The following is an 18,243-nucleotide window of genomic DNA, read 5'->3' as shown; positions in this document are numbered from 1 at the left end:
CAGGAGTATTGAGGCTGCAGTGAGCTATGACTGCACCACTGCCCTCCAGCCCGGGTGGCAAAGCAAGACTCCATCCCTAAAAGTAAATATTTTGCAAGTGCTCATTGAGAGGTCAAATATATATTTGGCCAAAATATACTTTATTAATAACCTCATCTCTTGATCTTGGTACTTTATGTGCAAAAGGTCCTTAAAAATAAAAATGTAATGAATTACCCACATTCTCTTTGCCCCAACACGTACACACCCATCAAGGAAGATCTAATTTCACTTTACTACCGTGAAGCTTGATGCTCATTTTTAAAAGGCAAAACCAAGCCTATCCAGAAAGCATCCCTAGCGGAACCCCCAGTGCTAAAGAAAACACAGAGCAGCTCCGCTCCAAGGTCAGAATCCAATGAGAACATTCTGGTATCTTTCTCAAACTTGGTTTTGATTCTTTGCATTCAGACTTTGAACAAAGCAGGGACTAAAGACTGAATTTCTAATGCAGTTCTGCTTAAGGAGCAAAAACCTCAACAATATACAAGTAATCAAAATAATTATAATTTGATGTTTATGCCATCTATTTCAAAAATGGATCTGAGATAACAGAAGTGGTCTATAAAGGGTGAGTTACTTGATCACAGTAACTAGACAGAAGCAGCTGAGTCTCTTTGGGGGAACTGAACCATTGCCCACCACGTGCTCCTCCTTTTGCCCCCTGATTTTCTCTTTATCCAATTGCCCACCCCCCTTGCCTTTTCTTTTCCTCCTTGTCTTATCTGTCTTCTATCACCCTTTCCTGTTGACACAAGGACTCCAGCCTGCTAGGCATTATGTTAAGTGCTGAAAATGTCTTCAAATTCAAAACACATACCACAGGGTAGGATGCTCATGATCAGACAAGGCAGAGCCAACAACCTGAATTTAAACCAAGCCAATAGTTCTCAAACTTGAGTGTGCATCAGAATCACCTGGAAGGGTTTGTTAAACACAGACTGCGGTGCGAGCCCCCAGAGTTCCGATAGCTTTGGGATAGGATGATAATTTGCATTTCTAACTAATTCTCAGGTAATGCTAATGTTGATAATCTGGCGATCATTTTTTTTTCATTTTCCTAAGTGTTTTATTTGGAAATAATTTCAAATGTAAAGAAAAGTTGCAAGAAGAGTAAAAGTCACCCGTATTCCCTTGACCCAGATTGGGGACCACTTTTTGAGAACCACTGAGCTAAGCTAAATGTACGTCAGAAGTCTGGTACAAAGAAAGAAGTCACCTGGCAGGATGTAATGTCTTCTAAGAGCAAAGATCAGAACACTGTCCAAATAGAAAGCAAACCAACTATTTAAAGCAAAATATGGGAATGAGTGCCACAAAATGATGAAAGAGAGTGAGTTGGGACCCAGGGGTTTTAAACTCTGAAAAGTGAATATCATTATCAAGCGATGGTGGTGGTGGGGGGAGAGTGTATTAGCTCTCCTGGTTTGTCTCCTGGTGATTCCTTGGGGATGATTTTACAAATAGTCCATAATCTCCTAGTATAAAGTGGCTTCAAGAAAAAAGGAAAGCAATTATTTGATAGGGAAACTCTACTCTGTACACTTGACGAGAGAATGATTATGTACCTCCTCCTCTATATCCTACCACCTTAACTCAGGACTTTATCTCTTGCTTGAATTTCTGCAATAGCTCCTAACTGCTTTCCCTGCCTCTAATCTCTCTCGAACTTACTCTCCATTCTAACCCTAAGATTATTTTTTTAGCAGCAGGCTGTAATAACGCCAGCTCTCCAAGAAGCTTCACTAGTTCCCCACGTCCCAGAGAATGAAGTCCAAATGTCTCGGGATGGCGTTTACCCTGGTCCCAACCTACCTTTCAAATTCATGTACCGATAAAGCAGCCAGAACACAATGCGCACAGCTGTCCATTTTCCCATCTCCATGCCTTTGTACACAACTGTCCCCCCTCCCCCCCCGCCACCGGAATCTTACCTTCTCCCCAAACAAAATATTTTTAAAAAGGAAAAAAAAAAAATCTTATATTTAAAAATCCTATTTACACTTCAAGGTCCTGCTCCAACACAGCATGGCTTCCTGCGGCTCCTCAGATCTGTCCTTTGTGTGCTCCCCATCCTCCAGTTGTACCTTGTAACACTTGCCCTACTTATTATTTATGCTTCTTTCTTTCCCGAGTTTTATAAGATCCTTGAAGGCAGGCACTGCATCTTTTGCTCCGTGACCAGAGAAGCCCATGATGGGCGCGAGGGGTAGATGAAGAGGAAGAAATGAGAAAGCAGTAAGAGCACGTGGTCAGGGGAAGAGTTCTGTCTTAGAAGTTTTCTTAGTCATTCAGAACCTTTTTGCTAAAGGCAGATTCTTCAGATTTCTAACATATTTTCTTTCTAGAACAATCCTGAAAGACTGAGTGTTGTACCATTGTTTTTAACGTTTTGCCAACACCTCCTTTTCTTCTCACTCCCTGTTTCTACTGGATCAATTTTAGACACACCTACCACGTGATAAGGGCAATATCACATTTTGGTCATTCTACTGGCACTGAAACAGGCTCAAATTCCTTTCCAGTCCCCTTTGACATCTGCCTCTTTTGGTGGGGTTGATCAAACTTCTGCCCTGTGGATTCCTAACACTACCAAATACCCAAGCTTTAGGAGGAATCTGATCAACATTCCTAGAAGAGTTACCTTTTTGATATGAAATTTTTCTGAGATTTACAAGAGCAAGATGCCAGCAATCCTAAGTGTGCCCCAAAGCTGGCTCATCTGTCATTCTTTCTTACCACACTCAGTAAGAGGCACTCCCGCCCAAAAGAAATCACAGCAGCCCTTTGCAGACACTAGCAAGGAGTCAGAGATAGAATGGACTCTAGATAAGCAGGTCACCTAATCCCTTCCCAAAAGGCAGGTCAGCCATCTCTTTTCCTGGGACAGTAGGACTACTTTCAGTTTCTGCCTAACTCTTCCAGGGGAAAGAACAAAGAATAACACTTTAAACCCAGCTGACAAAGGCAGCTCTCTATTGCCCTATCTATCGCTCAGGTACCTGAGCCAACGTGCCTGACAAGTGCACCTCACTCAGGTTATGTTCTCTTTTACACCTCCACAAATTCTCTCTGCCTCTATTTCTGCCTGAGATGAGATATCTAGATCAAGGGGAGAAGTCACGTGACAGGGACAAAAATGCAAGGCCATACCATCTGCCTACATACCGCCACGATCATAAATCTTACCAAAAAGGAAACTTGTTCTCCGGTTTCCTATTTACTGTCCTTGAGAGAGTAAGTGATGCCGAGTCACAGAATCCTGCAGGACTTTGCCTCCCATTCCCCCGCTGCCATTATGTTTACAACTTTATTTAGAAATAGCTGACTTCGCAGTTTTTGCCATTCAGTAACCCTTCAACATGAAGGCTTAATAAGAAATCCTTAAAATGAGCTGAGCAGACATCAAGTACTCAAAAATCCAAATTACCTAGACTGGTAGAGGCTAATGTTATGCATTAAATAGGAAGAGAAAGTATCAATTTTGTACTCTGATAATGCCTGCCAAAGGACTGAGTCAAACAAACACATAAAACATGCCAGATGAGGGCCACAGGGGTAGGGATACCACCACAGTTACCGGGAGAGGTCTAGGAAGTGGGCAAATGCAGGTATGCCCTGACCTTTCACCTCTGTGTGCTTCTACCTGAACCTTTGACTCTCCTTTTCCTGTGTGGAGCTGAATGAGAAATAATCTTTGAATATTTCACTCTATTTATAATTTTTATAGCCATATAACCACCAAAGGCTACGCTACTGAACGGGTGGATATATGGCAGCATCCCAAGCATGCAGAATTATCAGAAAAATAATTTTAAGAAAACAGTTAAGTACCAATTTGAGATTTTCATTAACCTTGTCTTTCCTTCAATGTTGCGTATCAAATTAGCTCACTCTGAGAAAGAAAATCCATCATATACTTGTAGAGCTTAGAACTCACCTACCCTTTCATTCTATAGGTGAGGGAACAGGTCCAGAATAGTGTCACGTGATTAGGGTTATATGGCTAATTAGTCGCAGCATCATGACTAGGATACCACTCAAAGACTCTCCTTTATATTGCACAATCCTCAAAGAGAATACCAGGCTCTACTACCCAGCACATTTCCATAAACCAGAGGTTAAATTGACTTCTCTAACAGATGATCAGCCTTATGCTTTAGCCTTCACTATAAAGTCATCCCTAAGTGAGTCCAATAAAGATGTTATAAGGGGCCCTTGGGAGGCAAAGAGCCTTTCAGTGCTATAGTCAGACTTCAAGGGAATTCAACAAGGCACACTATGTGTGGAGCCCTAATATAGTGTCAGTGGTCACAGCATGAGTATTAGCTATAAATTTTATACTCTTTAGTACATGCATTACATGAAAGCAAAGCTCAATCTTGGTTCACACTGACCTTGAAATAAGATAGGATAGAAAAAGCTGAAGGGTCAAAACACAACAGGAATTGTAGCTGTTTAAAAGACAGGTTTAAATATATTATCAAGAGTTCAGTTAATTCATAGAAGTAGAGAGTAGAATGACGCTTACCAGGGGCCAGGGGCAGTAGAGAAGAATGTGGCAGGGGAGATGTTGGTCAAAGGACACAAAGTTTCAGACAGGAGGAGGAGCTTCTGCTGGTCTGCTGCACCGCATGGGGAATACAGTTAACAGTGTATATTTCAAAATAGCTAAAAGAGTGGATTTTAAGTGTTCTCACCACAAAGAAATGATACATATTCGAGGTGACGGTATGTTAATTAGCCTGATTCAATCATTCTACAAGTGATTGAATCATCACATTGTATTGAAACATCACATTATAAACACCCGTAAATATATATAATCATTTGTCAATCAAAAATAAAATAAAACTTAAAAAGTGTTCAGTTATTATAACAAATAAGTTGGGAAGACCCATGTCTCTAATAGTATTAACTCATGACATAGTTAAAGCAAATGGCTAAAATGACAACATTCTTTTTTACTCTTTAGCAGCTTAACTTATCCATCTGTGAAATAGAAATGGTAGACTTTCTCATGTAATAGGATAAGTGGCATTGTACCGTAAGGGTATTGGCAACCTGTCTGGAAAAGCCCTTCTGTAAAGAGCATGGTAAAACAATAGTCAAGGACATTGATAATTTCATATAAAAATAAAATACAAAATCAAATGCGAGCAGAGACTCAAACAGATATTTGTACATCGATGTTCGTAATGGCATTATTCACAATAGCCAAGAGGTAGAAACAATCCACATCTGTCCATTGACGGACGAATGGCTAAACAAAATGTGGTATATACACACATGGCATATTATTCAGCCTTAAAAAGGAAGGAAATTCTTACACATGCGACAGCATGGATGAACCTTGAAAACTTGATGTTAAGTGAAATAAGCCATACACAAAAGAACAAATATTATATGACTCTACTTATATGAAGTATCTAAAATAGTCAAATTCAAAGTCATAGAGACAGAAAGTAGAATAGTGGTTGTTAGGAGGTGGGGAGGGGGGAATGGGGAGTTATTGTTTAATGGGCACAGAGTTTTAGGTTGGGATGATGAAAAAGTTCTGGAGTCGGACACTGGTGATGACTGCACAAAAATGTGAATATGCGTAATGTCACTACTGAATTATATACTTAAAAATAATTCAATCGTGAATTTTATGTGTGTTTTACAATAAGAAAACAAATGAGAAATACTAAGTGGCAATTTATGATTTTGACCCATATCCCACTCCCTGGCTTAAATAAAATATAAAAAAAAACAAAAACCAGTGTTACAGTATTAGAGCATAAAATATGTATACATCATCAAATACAAACAACTTTGGTTTTGATACCCCAAAGCCATTTATCCTGTGTGTTTATTACTAAAATAGTTCTGTCCATCATGATTATGAATGATGTATTTACATTAATAGCACAAGCTCCAATCAAATGTACGGAAAGAGGGAGAAATTAAAGCAATGGAATTGTGTCAACAGACTAACATAGCAACCATCTGTTGACATTAATGTCATTTGAATCCAAAAGACCCAGATCATGTGGTAGGGCAGGGATCTTCACCTTAGTTGTGAAGTCCTACCTTCATGTCATAGGGCACTTCTGGAAGGAAGTTCTGTACCGGCCAGCTCTAAGTGCTTGCGGATTTCCCACTAGTCCCAGGCAGGAAGTCATTCTCGTGTCTCACCTGCACGAGTTCCTGTTGTGGGGCCAGGAGACTGGTGAGCTGAAATCTAGTTCCAGGGAGTGATGTCATCTTGACTGAACTATGATCCTGGTGACCTGCTTCCCAACCTGGTGTTGTTACAGTCCTTTCAGCTGGGGTTTGGGTTATAAGGGGACCAAAAAGGAAAAGGGGAGTAGAATAACAGAAAAAGGAAAAATGCTTGCACATTTCCTTTCTTTCAGGAGAACATTTTCTGCTTCCATCTCATCTGCTGGGAGGACCTGGCTGATGGCAGATGGCAGCCGCACAGATGCTCCTGGAGTAGGGGTGGGCTTTCACACAGATCTCAAAAATAAAAAGATGAATAAAAACATTCAGAAAATTTTGATTATTTCTGGTGGCTTTTAACTTGGAAATAGTGACTTTCTTTCTTTTTTGGATAAAGTTTTTAAAAAAAAGCAGATGTTAACACCTTTAAAACGTTTATAAATTTTTGTAAACGATGCATGACTATGGGAGCGATCTTAGCAACATAAAGAAATAGCAAATACAAATGTCTGGACAGGTGTGAACACTCATATTCTTTCTACATAATGTCAAGCAGACTAGGAGTTCAAATCTGGAAATCTCATCACTATATGCAGTACACTAGGATTGCTACTCAATTTCATTTAGATGAGATCCTTTGGTTCTTAACGTACCACGCTAAAAAGTAAAATGAAGTCAAGCATAAGCAGCAGCAGCAGAAACTGATGACATTCCAAAAGGAAAAGAACAGAGGTCTTTCTTTTTAAATCAATCAATCAATCTCAGGCTATCAAATGAAGGAGAGATCTAAAGTTTTACCATGTTTATTTTATATCATGATTTCTTAGTCCTTATGAAGTTGATACAATTTGGGGAAACATACACTCCCTTCCCTTTTTTGTTGCATGTGTGTTAGCAGGAGTAGGAAGAACAGAGTATGAGAGAAAAAGCAAAGAGCGCAGGAAAGGGAAAGATGGAGAGAGAAAGATGAGGTTGAAGAGAGACACAGACTGTTTATATGAACCCCTCTTTAAATAAGCAGGATCAACCAACAAAGTACAGAGCTGACAACATGGAGCCTTTTCTTCTCATGGAAGTAATATGGTACCACATTCAAGATACATTAATTATACAGCATCTTCTGTCAGACATTATGTGCATATTCTTTTTTTCTCACTTTAAAGCCTCAAAAATGACATTATTCGTGAAGTGTTTTTAGTGTATTGTTAAGCAAATATTAATCTGATCAGATAAACCAATCCTGGTTAGCAGAAAGCACTGTTAGCTGCCACGTAAAGGTCCTTCTTTCAAGTAAAACTTCACAGAGCTTCGTGTCAGAGGAATTTCCTGAAGGAACTCTGTAGATTAAATTAAGATCACACCTTGGTTAAGGGTGTATATATAATGGCTCCTGGCAAAGTTAGCTAATATCTTGTCCAGACAGGAACTGTAGATGAATTGTTCTCTTGCAGCCTTCCTTGCCCCCCAGGCCCCACAAAGGTCTTCATCCCAAGGCTCTGGTGCTCCACAAGTGACCGTGGGCAGAGCGGCCTCCGCGCGGGAGATGCCTGTCCCAGGGGAGATCAGGACGTGTGAAGCTGACCCTGAACTGTGTTCATCTCATCAGTTCTGCCCAATCCACAGGGGTAAAAAATGGATGAGATTTAATATCTTCAACACCAGCAACTCCAGCACCAAGCCGTTCCAGAGGGTTGAACTGCAAGAGCTAAAAAAGGACTTAGTTAGTAACAGGAATCCAACTGGCAAATCAAAGGTGAACAAAATATATGAAAGGGAAGAACTTCTAAATTCAACCCCAGTGACAAATGGACTTGATTAACAGCCAACTGTCTATGTTTTCTTGAAAGGGAGCTATATCTAACACCACTCTAAGCTGTGACGTGGTCAGGAATATCTGAACTGAGTTTATGGCTTTTCATCTGACATGAAACACAGCTTTGAATAACTGCCTTCGTTTGCCTCATCCTTATATAGTATAATAGGATAGCCATACCCTATCAGTTTCCTACTCCAAAAGTACACCAACACATTAGTTAGACATTGCACTCAATTCTGAGAGCCAGTACTTCCTTTGTAATTAGGAAGTTAGGGAGGCATAATAAGTCTTTCAACTCCAAAAAAACTTATATGCATCGAGGCTAAACATTACCTAAAGTGTGAATAGGCTAATCAGTATTCCCAAATTACTTTCTTTGGCATAGCTGACTCAACTAAAATAATCTGATCTAATAAATGAAACGTTGTTTCTTCAAAAATAGAATTCATGTATAAAATAAATTTATAATGTCATATGCAAGAGGACTGTTAACAGTGTGGGAAAATAGAAATTGTTATATTCTATTTGGGGAGTTTTCAGCCATAATTGGTTCAAATATTTTTGCTGCCCCTTTTTTTTCTTTTTCCTCTCCTTCTGGAACGATATATATACAAACACACACATATGATACTGTCTCACAGATCTCTGTGGCCCTACTGATTTTTCTTCAATTTTTTGGTCTGTTTTTCAGATTAGATAACTTCTATTATCTTCAAGTTCATTGATTCTTTTTCTATTAAATATCTCAAATTTGCTGTTCAGCTGCTTCAGTGATTTTTTTCTCTAGTGAAATTTTCATTCCAACTATTGTATTTTTAAACTTGAGACTTCTTACTCGGTTCTTTTTTAAAAACATTGTTTCTATCTCATTGACAATCTATATTTATTGATTCATTGTTGTCATACTTTCCATTAATTCTTTAAACATAGTTTTAGTTCTTTGAAAGTATTTACAATAGCTGCTTTGAAGTCTTTGTTAAATCCAAAATCTGGGCACACTCAGAGACCATTTCTATTGATTGCTTTTTTCCCCTCATATGGGCAATAATTTTTTGTTTTTGTGTATGTCTTTCATTACATTTCACTGAAAAAAGGATATTTTAGTTAATGTATTAATATTTAAGCAACTCTGGGGACTGATTTTTTCCCATGAAGATTATCATTGCTATTGGCTTCTTTATTATTTGGTAACTTCCTTCCTTCAGCTACATCTGTAAATCTGCTAAGCCCCCTCCGCTCTGTATTATAATGTGCAGCATCCGATATCTTGGCTTGCTTTTTTGTTTTTTATTTTTAAGGTTGCCTTTCTCAGCATCACCCCTGTGTCTGCACAGCTTAGTGGTCAAGAAATGATTGAACAGAGGTTGTGTTCAAATACCTCAGCCATTCAAGCTTCTGTCCTCTGCCAATGGGTAGAACACAAAGTTTAGGCCACTTTCTGCTGGGCCCTTTCCCCGTTCCTATGTGCATTTATGCAGCCTCAGGATTGGTCTTCAAGGCCTGCCTCACCCTGGCAGAACCTTTGCACCTGACCAAGCAGGAAGGGGGAAATGGGAGCACACCTGGTCAAGAATGCCACAGTCCCATTGTTCTTTCCCAAAGTTCAGCTGTTTCGTAAGCATAAAACACTTTCAGATTGTCGTTTCCTCTGATCAATTTCCAGAGCACTGAAATAATTGCTTTTACCAATTTTGTTCAACTTTATACTTTTTCAGGTATTTGCCAACTTTCTCACACAGCCACGGCCATTCAAATTTGAGAATACTCCTACAGGAAATAATTTTCTCCACAGAACATAACCAAAACTGACTTAAAAGATTTCTTTACAATATTAACAGTCCTATATATAGGAAATTCCACTATTCAAATTTAACCAAAACTATTTCTTCTCCTCCTTTTTCTCTATTCGTTTTCATTTATGATTCATTAATTTAATTATTTATATAAATATCAGCTGATTGCCTATGATGTGTGAGTCCACTACTTTTTAGACCTTTTCCACCTGTACCATCAGCAGTTGCCTCACTCTTACACTAGCAGCCCCATAATTCAAATACATGCTTCACTGAACTATAAATTACTATATGTCATGAACTTTCAATACTGTCCTATCAATAATAATAAAAAAGATTTACATGACACTTACTGTGTGCCAGGTATTATTCTAAGTGCTTAACATAAGTTAATTCATTTAATTCAAAATAACTGTACAAATAGCTACTATTATTATCTCCATCTTATAGATGAGAAAACAGAAGCTCAGGGAAATGAAGTAACTTAAGACTTTACAGACTGTTAAGTAGCAAAGCCAGGATTTGAATTCAGGCACTGACTCCGGAATCCATGCCTTAACCACAGCACTACACTGCTTCATCAATGTGTATCTGCAAATTGCCAGGAATCTATTACTCCACTTGGACATCACAAAATCCATAAGGGGAGTGAAGCATATACCTCAAAAGACTATACTGACAGTCTTCTCACTTGAAATTATTATACCTAGCATTCAAAATGACCAAACTACGGTTCATTAAAGCTCATTGCTCAAAGAATTTTTATATTAGCAGTTGCTCTAATGTTTTAGGAAAAAAGCTGCTATTATAAAACAAACATCATAGGAATATGCTAAATATGTCAAACCCATTTTCACAATCAGACAATTCATGTCTACTGATCAAAATGCAGAAGGCATCTGCCTTTATCAAATTCCATCTTAATATAAACTGAACATATTAAATATTGGTAAGAATTAACTGTAACTATAGCATTATATTTTTAATATATCAGAAAACATAAACATGTAAGTTATTTCTTCTTTGTTACAGTTGGCTTTCCCACCCTCATTCTTTCTAAAACATGACTTCAAATGGGAAATTCCAAAGGTTCATATTTTGACTTTTACTAAAGACAATTTAGTCCATGGTCTCCTCCACATATTTGCAAGTACAAGTCTACAGGCAAAAGTGTAATTGTTTTACACATGACTATCTTGCTTATTCTGCCATTTTCAATGTTATAACAGGCCTCAAGAGAGATTGCACAAAGATACTGTTGCCTAAGAGAATGTGTCAGCCAGCGGCACATTCCAGATAATGAACCCAAGACAGCCACTGCCAGCCTCCTTTCTCCTGAAGAATAGGCAACAGAGCTGAGCAATGAGGGCATGGAAATTTGTTTTGAAGGTCTTTTCCTCACACAATATCTTTCAACTGACAAAGCAACTGTGTCATAATTATTAATAACTAAATGTACACTCTAAAGCATAAACATGCATGCTCTCAGGATTTTTTTTAATTGCATTTAAGAAATAACTATGTTTACTTTAACACCATTCACTTGACTCAAACAGATGACTAAACCATGAGTACAGGGGATTATGAAATCTGAGAACAAACAAGGAGCTGAAAGACCAAAGAGGAGAATACTTCCCCTGAGCAGAATAATTAATTTCATATAAATCATTTTGTGATTTTTTTTTTAAGTGACCTCTATGACCTGTGAGGTAGTGGAAGAGGAAAGTCAAAATGACAAACTGCTAATCATGCCAAGAGACCCCTTTTCCCTTTCCTGATGATGTTTCCTCAACATGAGTGGTAGTTTCCTTAGACAGGCCAATGACAGAATGCTGATTTACTATATAAACTATACATATCTCCAGTTGGGGACTTATCATACCTTAAGCCCAGACTCCTTTACAACATAATTTCTAATAGAGGAGCAGAACTTGATAAATTATTGTGGGCAATTCTATTTTCAATGTTACATAATAATGACTACTTTTAAAGGAAGAGAAGTGAAAAATAGCAGTTGCTAGTCTTCCCTAAATTATTTGCCAAAAAGTACTTTGAATTTACCTTATGCCACAACAAATACAATGAAAGCAAATGAATTGCTGTTCCTTTTTTCCTATTAGAATGAAATGCTTTATATATCTCTTCATTGCCTCTTAATCCTTAATCCACTGTGCTCTGGGCATTCTCTTCTCAGCATTTCCAACCTGATTATCTTTCTTCACATTTTTACATACTCTGGGAAAATTAATCTTCCTGAAGTGCAACTCTGATCCTTCCCCTCTTCTGCACAAAAACACCAAATCTCAAATTTTTAATTAATTAAATACTGTTACTGGACTCTGGTGCTTCTGATGATGGAACCCTGAAAGAGAAGCCCAACTTATCTTTCTACACTCACCTAGTGCTATGACTCATCCCTATCTTCATGCTTCCATTCAGATAAATCAGACTTTTGATTTCCTCAACTAGATCTTTCAGACTCCTTCCTTCCCTTTGTTCAAGCTCTTCATTTTACCAAGACTATCACCCCACATCCAACCTTGCCATGGTGAAATTCTAGGGCCCTGCAAAAATGACATTCATTCCACAAAAATTTTCCTACTACTACCACTACATTGACTATAAACCCTCCTTCCCTTGACTTGCCAAAGTATTTTTTTTTAAAACCTCTTTGACAGCCATTATCAAATTCCATCTGTGTTATGGTTATTTGTGAATCTTACTTTTGTCGCTTATATCACTGAGTCTTATATGTAATATCTGTTGAATGAAACGAAAAATCACTCTTTAAGAGAATACTGGGTAATTCTCTTAATATATTCTCCCCTCCTGTTTTCTTTTTTGTTTTCCCTGATTTAAAAACATTCATGTTTCATTAAATAATTTTAGCTCTTGATCATCTTTTTCAAATAATCTTTTCCATTATGTTTTCCTAAAAGTATAAGGATCCCAGGCCTGACGGTTCTTGCTGATTTGCTGTGGGCCTATAATAAAATAAGACTAACAGCCCTCAGTTTACTCAGCAAAAACTCAAAACAAGAGGAGTATTTTAAATATGGGGAATCAATTTAAGAAGCTCACTGGAGTTCCAAGCCTGCCCGTGGGATACTGAACTTCAATTATCCACGGTCTTTTTCAACGCCACCAAAATGTGCTATTTGACAAAACCCAAGTTCTACCAATGGATGAAGCTGTAAGAGTGATCTAACAGTGACAAGATTTTCTAACAATACTTTTCTCCTAAGCAATCTGAGCAGCCCATTGCTGTTTATAAATAAGAATTAAACACTGAAAATAGCCACTCATATATGGTTATAAAATATAATAGCAAAAAGAGCAGCCCCAGACAAGTAAAAAGCAGTACTTAAATATCACACCTACACAAATAAATATATGAAACTGACTAAATGTTAGCTTTCACTCTTGGAAAAAAAATTTTAATACCAACAAGTTGTATCTATCTTCTCTGACCCCACCAATACTTTGATAACAGCAAAAGCCTAAAGATGTATAGTATTAATTCTGAATGTGTCTTGTTTTAGGTTAAATGGGTTTTTCTTGACTAAATCTAATTTCTTTAAGGTTTTGGAGCTCTGGGCTCTGCTAATCTGCATGGTTGATATACTTGGCCAATAGGTCAATTAAATTACCTGTTGAATGAGTGAGCGAGCCTCTTCAGAGACACATTCTGGCATGTTCAAAGTAGTGTGAGTATTTATTCCTGCTGGATGGCACTCAACCAGAGTCTGAAACAATCAATCAGGTACACTTCTTATCCCAAATAACATCATATTTTGTCCTGCCACAGGATTTATGGACAGCAAGTACAGAGAGCTCAACCATCATCTTAATTGGAGGTATAATAATCAACACAGTGCCACCTAAGCAGTCTAGAATGGGGGCTATGAGCCTACAGAATTTCTAAAATGAAGACAATTATCATGATCACATCATAAGCTTATGCTACTGTCCCTTTTCTCTTAATTATAAAATGAATGATTCAAAATAGAAAAGCTAAATTATGCACAAAAACAAAAAAGGGACTTGATATCTCTAAAATGTTTTAATGTTCTTAAAAACCCTCAAAGTTTAGAATTTATTAGTAGTATAACTTTACATATGTATAATACTGTATGCAAAGGTGATTTTTAAACTCCACAACAATCTTTGATGGGTATTATCTGCATATTTAAGGTAGATGACTACTTACAAAAGCATCACTGTTCATTTCCTCCGTTTTCTTCCCAGGAGGCAATCTGTACAATACTTTATTAATATAAGGTCTATTAACCTCAAATATCATACTCAAAAGTTATTGATCTGATAGCATAATTTCTGTCCTTAAGCCAAAACAGATAGGAAAAATTAGCAGTATGGAGAAAAAGATAACATTATCTTTAATATGTACACTAATTTTCTTAAATGAGAATTCCATACCAGTTTCAGACAAGATGTTTAAAACATCCAGAGAATTCTAAGATATCCTTACATAAAAAATCTTACACCTTACAGATTTGACTCTGTTAAAGCTGAATCATAGAAAATGATGAGGAAAAAAGGTTTCATCTTATATTCTCACTATGTAACACTGTGACATGAAAGGATTTTACCATCAATTTATTCAGTGTTTAAAAAAAATACTCTTGATAAAACTTGCATGTCTCTGCTTGTTTTTGGTATTAAAGCTTTTCTTACTTAGTCCCTGACCTAAAAACTAAAGGCAAAGGCTACCGTTCTCAATTGGAAATCAAGGGAGCATCTGTGTACATTCATTAAACGCACAGGTCACTGCTTACCTTGCCAGTGAGAAGTTCAAAGAGGACAGCACCCAAACTCCACCAATCACAGGCTTCAGTTTCTTCCGTGATTGCTCCAACCTCTAAACACACCAAAAAAGGTTGATATTAAAATTCCAAAGGTCAATTAAACTTTCAAAATTAACATGTATTAACAAGGTGACCTTTTTAATGCTGAGAGAGCATATATGAAATACTACTGGGCTTTCAAAATTCCTCAAAGTTACTTATCCCTTTGGTCACCTACTGTGGTTGCATTTTTTTTTTTTTTGACGCAGTCATATATTAAACTGAGACATTTGTTCTTTAGTTGATAGAGGGACACCTTCAAGATGCTTTAAAGTTACATGAACTTACTAGATCAGCATTTTGCTTAATTTTTTTAAATTTGAAAAAGTATAGCCTGTTCTACCTCAGCGATCATTTTTTGTTTTAGAAATAAAGACTCTTTAGGTTCAGAAAAAACTTCAAAAGTTATCTAAACCAACACTAATTATCCTTTTATGTACAGGTTAGAAACCAGAGAGGTGAAATGTCCTGCCCAATGTCATATAGTAGCAGAACAAAGACCTAATTCATAGTATCATCTTCAATTGTTTTCAACTAAAGAAGGTGCAAGTGAAATGCAAATCCACCCATTTTGTTATTTATAAGTACAGACAGACACAGGGTTATAAGGCACAACTGAAACTATTGGCTAAGGGCTTTTAGAATATCACAATTTTATCTGTGTTATTCCTATCCCTAGCCAGCACGTTCCAGAAATGTAATATGATTTTTCAGGTATCATCTTTCAGGTTCCTGCACAAATCAGCAACAACTCATTTCACCATTTTTTGAGGCTTTTAGCTCTTAAGTCATGTTTGATGTCTTCTTGTCCTTTCCTAATGGCATCCAATTAGTCACTAAGCCTTACCAACATCTACCCTCTCATTTCTATGTGACTGAAAAAAAAATACTTACTATTTTACTATAGGTAGCCCACAACTCATAACAATAATGTTCAAAAGTTTTAAGCAATTAGGTTAGAGCGTGGAAAGTAATAGGGGAAAGTGGTACACGGGTGCCCAGCCTTTTAACCAGTGCTTAATCTCCTATGTGGGAGAACCACCAAACTCACAAAATAGCTTGAGTTTTAAGTCTTGAAGCCAAGGTCACGTGGACCAGAAAAAGAAAAAAACAGAAATCATTCCTACGCAAAATACTGAAATTACTCCATTTCAGCAGTCTTCTACATCCTTTCATCTGGGTTTCAAACAGCCTTATGTAGACCTCCACCCCTTCACAACTAGCCCTTCCCCAGCCCTTCCTCTACCTGAAGTGCTTCATGCAAGATCACAACTTCCATTCTCCAACTAGCTGCTCTTAACTAGGTGGTAAAAAGAAACCAGACATTAACTAATTCAAACTATTGTGTGAATGACTGAAAGTCTTCTAATCTTCCCAGAACCACCTACATTTATACAATAGTTGCTTATTTGAAAAGTTGAGACCTACCTAACTACCAAATAGAGGTTAATTACATATGCTGTGGCATATCTATATCATGGGCTACATAACCATTTTAAATACTGTCTTCATATAAGATTTAATTATATAAGGAAATATCTGTATATTACATTTTTTAAAAAAGCTATAAAATAGAATTCTAATTTTAAAAGTATGTATTTAGAAAAAACACTGAGGAGAAAATATGAGAAGGTATTTTTGTGATTTGCCTCTCGGGTGGTGGGATTTTTATGCTTATTAACCTCCATGAATATCTAAGTAGCACAATTCTAAAAAGTATGGTAAGATAACGTGAAAACATTCAGGCTTGTTGGAAAAGCTACTTTGGAGCAGACAAAGCTATGTGAACTAGTCCTCCCTTCTGTTCACTTACATAGTTTTCTCTACAAATTTAATGTGTTCTGTGTTAGAAAGAACAGGAGTCCTGGGTTGAGTCTTAAATTCACTTCATCTCACCTATAACATGAGGGTTAGATCTGAGGGTCTCTAGGTTAAACTGAGCTCTAAATTCGATGATTTTGATACTCAATGATGCCCTAAAATGGTGATTCTCATGAAGGAAGTGGGCTCTCAGAAACTTTAGAAAGGGCGTGTTCTTAGAAATTTTGGAAAAATAAAAAGAAAATTTACCATAGTTCTGTCATCAAATATAACCTTTTGTATATTTCCTTAACAGTCTAAAGCAGACAATGGATTATATCATTTCCCTTTTCAAAATTCTTAAATGGCTTCTCACTGACCATTAAATAACATTCAAATGTCTTGCTTAATTAGGCATGTATATGTAATTAGGCCTCCATAATAAGGTCTCAACCTATCACATTCATTCAACCAACATGCAGGAAGCAGCACAAACTAGGCCCCATTCCTCTACAGAACCCTACACTTTGGCCACACTGTTAAATAATGTGAAGCTAAAATCGGTTTTCCCACTAGTATAGTTAGTTAATGGTTTTATTTTTTCCTATCATTTTGCTTAACAATTTCAGTTATTCCATTTTCTTGACTCATATAGCAAGTAGTATACATTTCTTAGTTTGGTAACGGTTTTACCTGTTCACAACTCAAGATCCAAAGTTACTGATCAGCCACCTGTTTTGAATGTGCCACCAACAAGCTTCACTTTCCAGGTATGAATGCTGCTTTGTTCACAGTGGGCACACATTGCAATGACAGTTGCAAAAATAAAATACCAGCTAACGTTTATTCATTGCTTACTACTTGTAAGGAACTGTGTTTAACACCTCACATGAGTTATTTAAAATTTCCAAGCAATCTTACAAACAACTTACTTGAGTAGGGTACCTTTGGGAGAGAGAGAATATTGTATTTACGTGTCTAGGGAAAAGAGGGACATCTGACCCACTCAGCTCGGAGAAATGTTGTGAAAATTAATGATATGGTTTTACAGGGTCTAACAACACGTCCTGAAAAGCTCTAGATGTGACACCCCAAGTCTCTGTTCATAAGGTTCTCTATTAGAATTGAGGTTCCCTATTAGAATTGTTCCTGAGATGGATCCATGTAATGAACGGCTAACAATTTATAAAGCCACCTTTTAAATTCAGCAAAAGGTCCAAAGTGCCGTCATCAATGTAGCCTATGTCATCAAAAGCTGTATGTTATGCTTGTTCTCCCATATCACTACTAGGAATGCCCACCCCAGGTGAAATGTGTTAGTGTGTGTGCCTGCGGGGAGGGAGTGTTCTTAAAGCCACCAGATAAGCACAGTGTGCATCTTCCTGAGCCTCAACGATTTTTGTCTGTGTGGGAGGGGATGGGATGCTGTTTCACTGTTAAAAGAAACACAGACCTACTATGAAACACAATGTAAAATTTGCACGGATTTGCAAAATAAAGAGACTTCAAAGAAACCTCAGAATATTTCACTAGTCCCCTGGGCGACCCGTTTCACATTCCCTCTACAGTCACATGTTCTTGGGCTGAAAAATTTGAGAGGCACTTCATGAGACAGACAGACAAGGTATATTCCTTTATTTGGTTTCTGTAAACTTGCTCAACTAAGGAGTCTAAGAACTAGGTTCATTGGTTTTATGCTGCTTTGAAATCCCTGGTAATTTTC

The 18,243-nt window shown here is 37.4% G+C and overlaps 1 protein-coding gene across 5 annotated transcripts in view; it reads right to left on the bottom strand.

The window, feature by feature from the left end:
• Positions 1–7,033: 7,033 nt before the first annotated feature.
• Positions 7,034–18,243, bottom strand: part of RPS6KC1 (ribosomal protein S6 kinase C1) — a 118,184-nt gene continuing 106,974 nt past the window's right edge. For all 5 annotated transcript variants that reach the window (XM_045536487.1, XM_045536489.1, XM_045536488.1 and 2 more), the window contains 3 exons: positions 14,652–14,734; positions 13,506–13,601; positions 7,034–7,951 (listed from right to left, as the gene is read on the bottom strand). In XM_045536487.1, coding sequence (XP_045392443.1) covers positions 7,841–7,951; positions 13,506–13,601; positions 14,652–14,734 — 290 coding nt within the window. In that variant the 3' untranslated portion in view covers positions 7,034–7,840. The remainder of the gene's footprint in view (positions 7,952–13,505; positions 13,602–14,651; positions 14,735–18,243) is intronic.

This window comes from Lemur catta, chromosome 23 (assembly GCF_020740605.2).
Source record: "Lemur catta isolate mLemCat1 chromosome 23, mLemCat1.pri, whole genome shotgun sequence".
Classification (NCBI taxonomy): Eukaryota; Metazoa; Chordata; class Mammalia; order Primates; family Lemuridae; genus Lemur; species Lemur catta.
The sequence above is the reverse complement of the archived record's forward strand: the minus strand, read 5'-3'. Positions and strand labels throughout refer to the sequence as shown.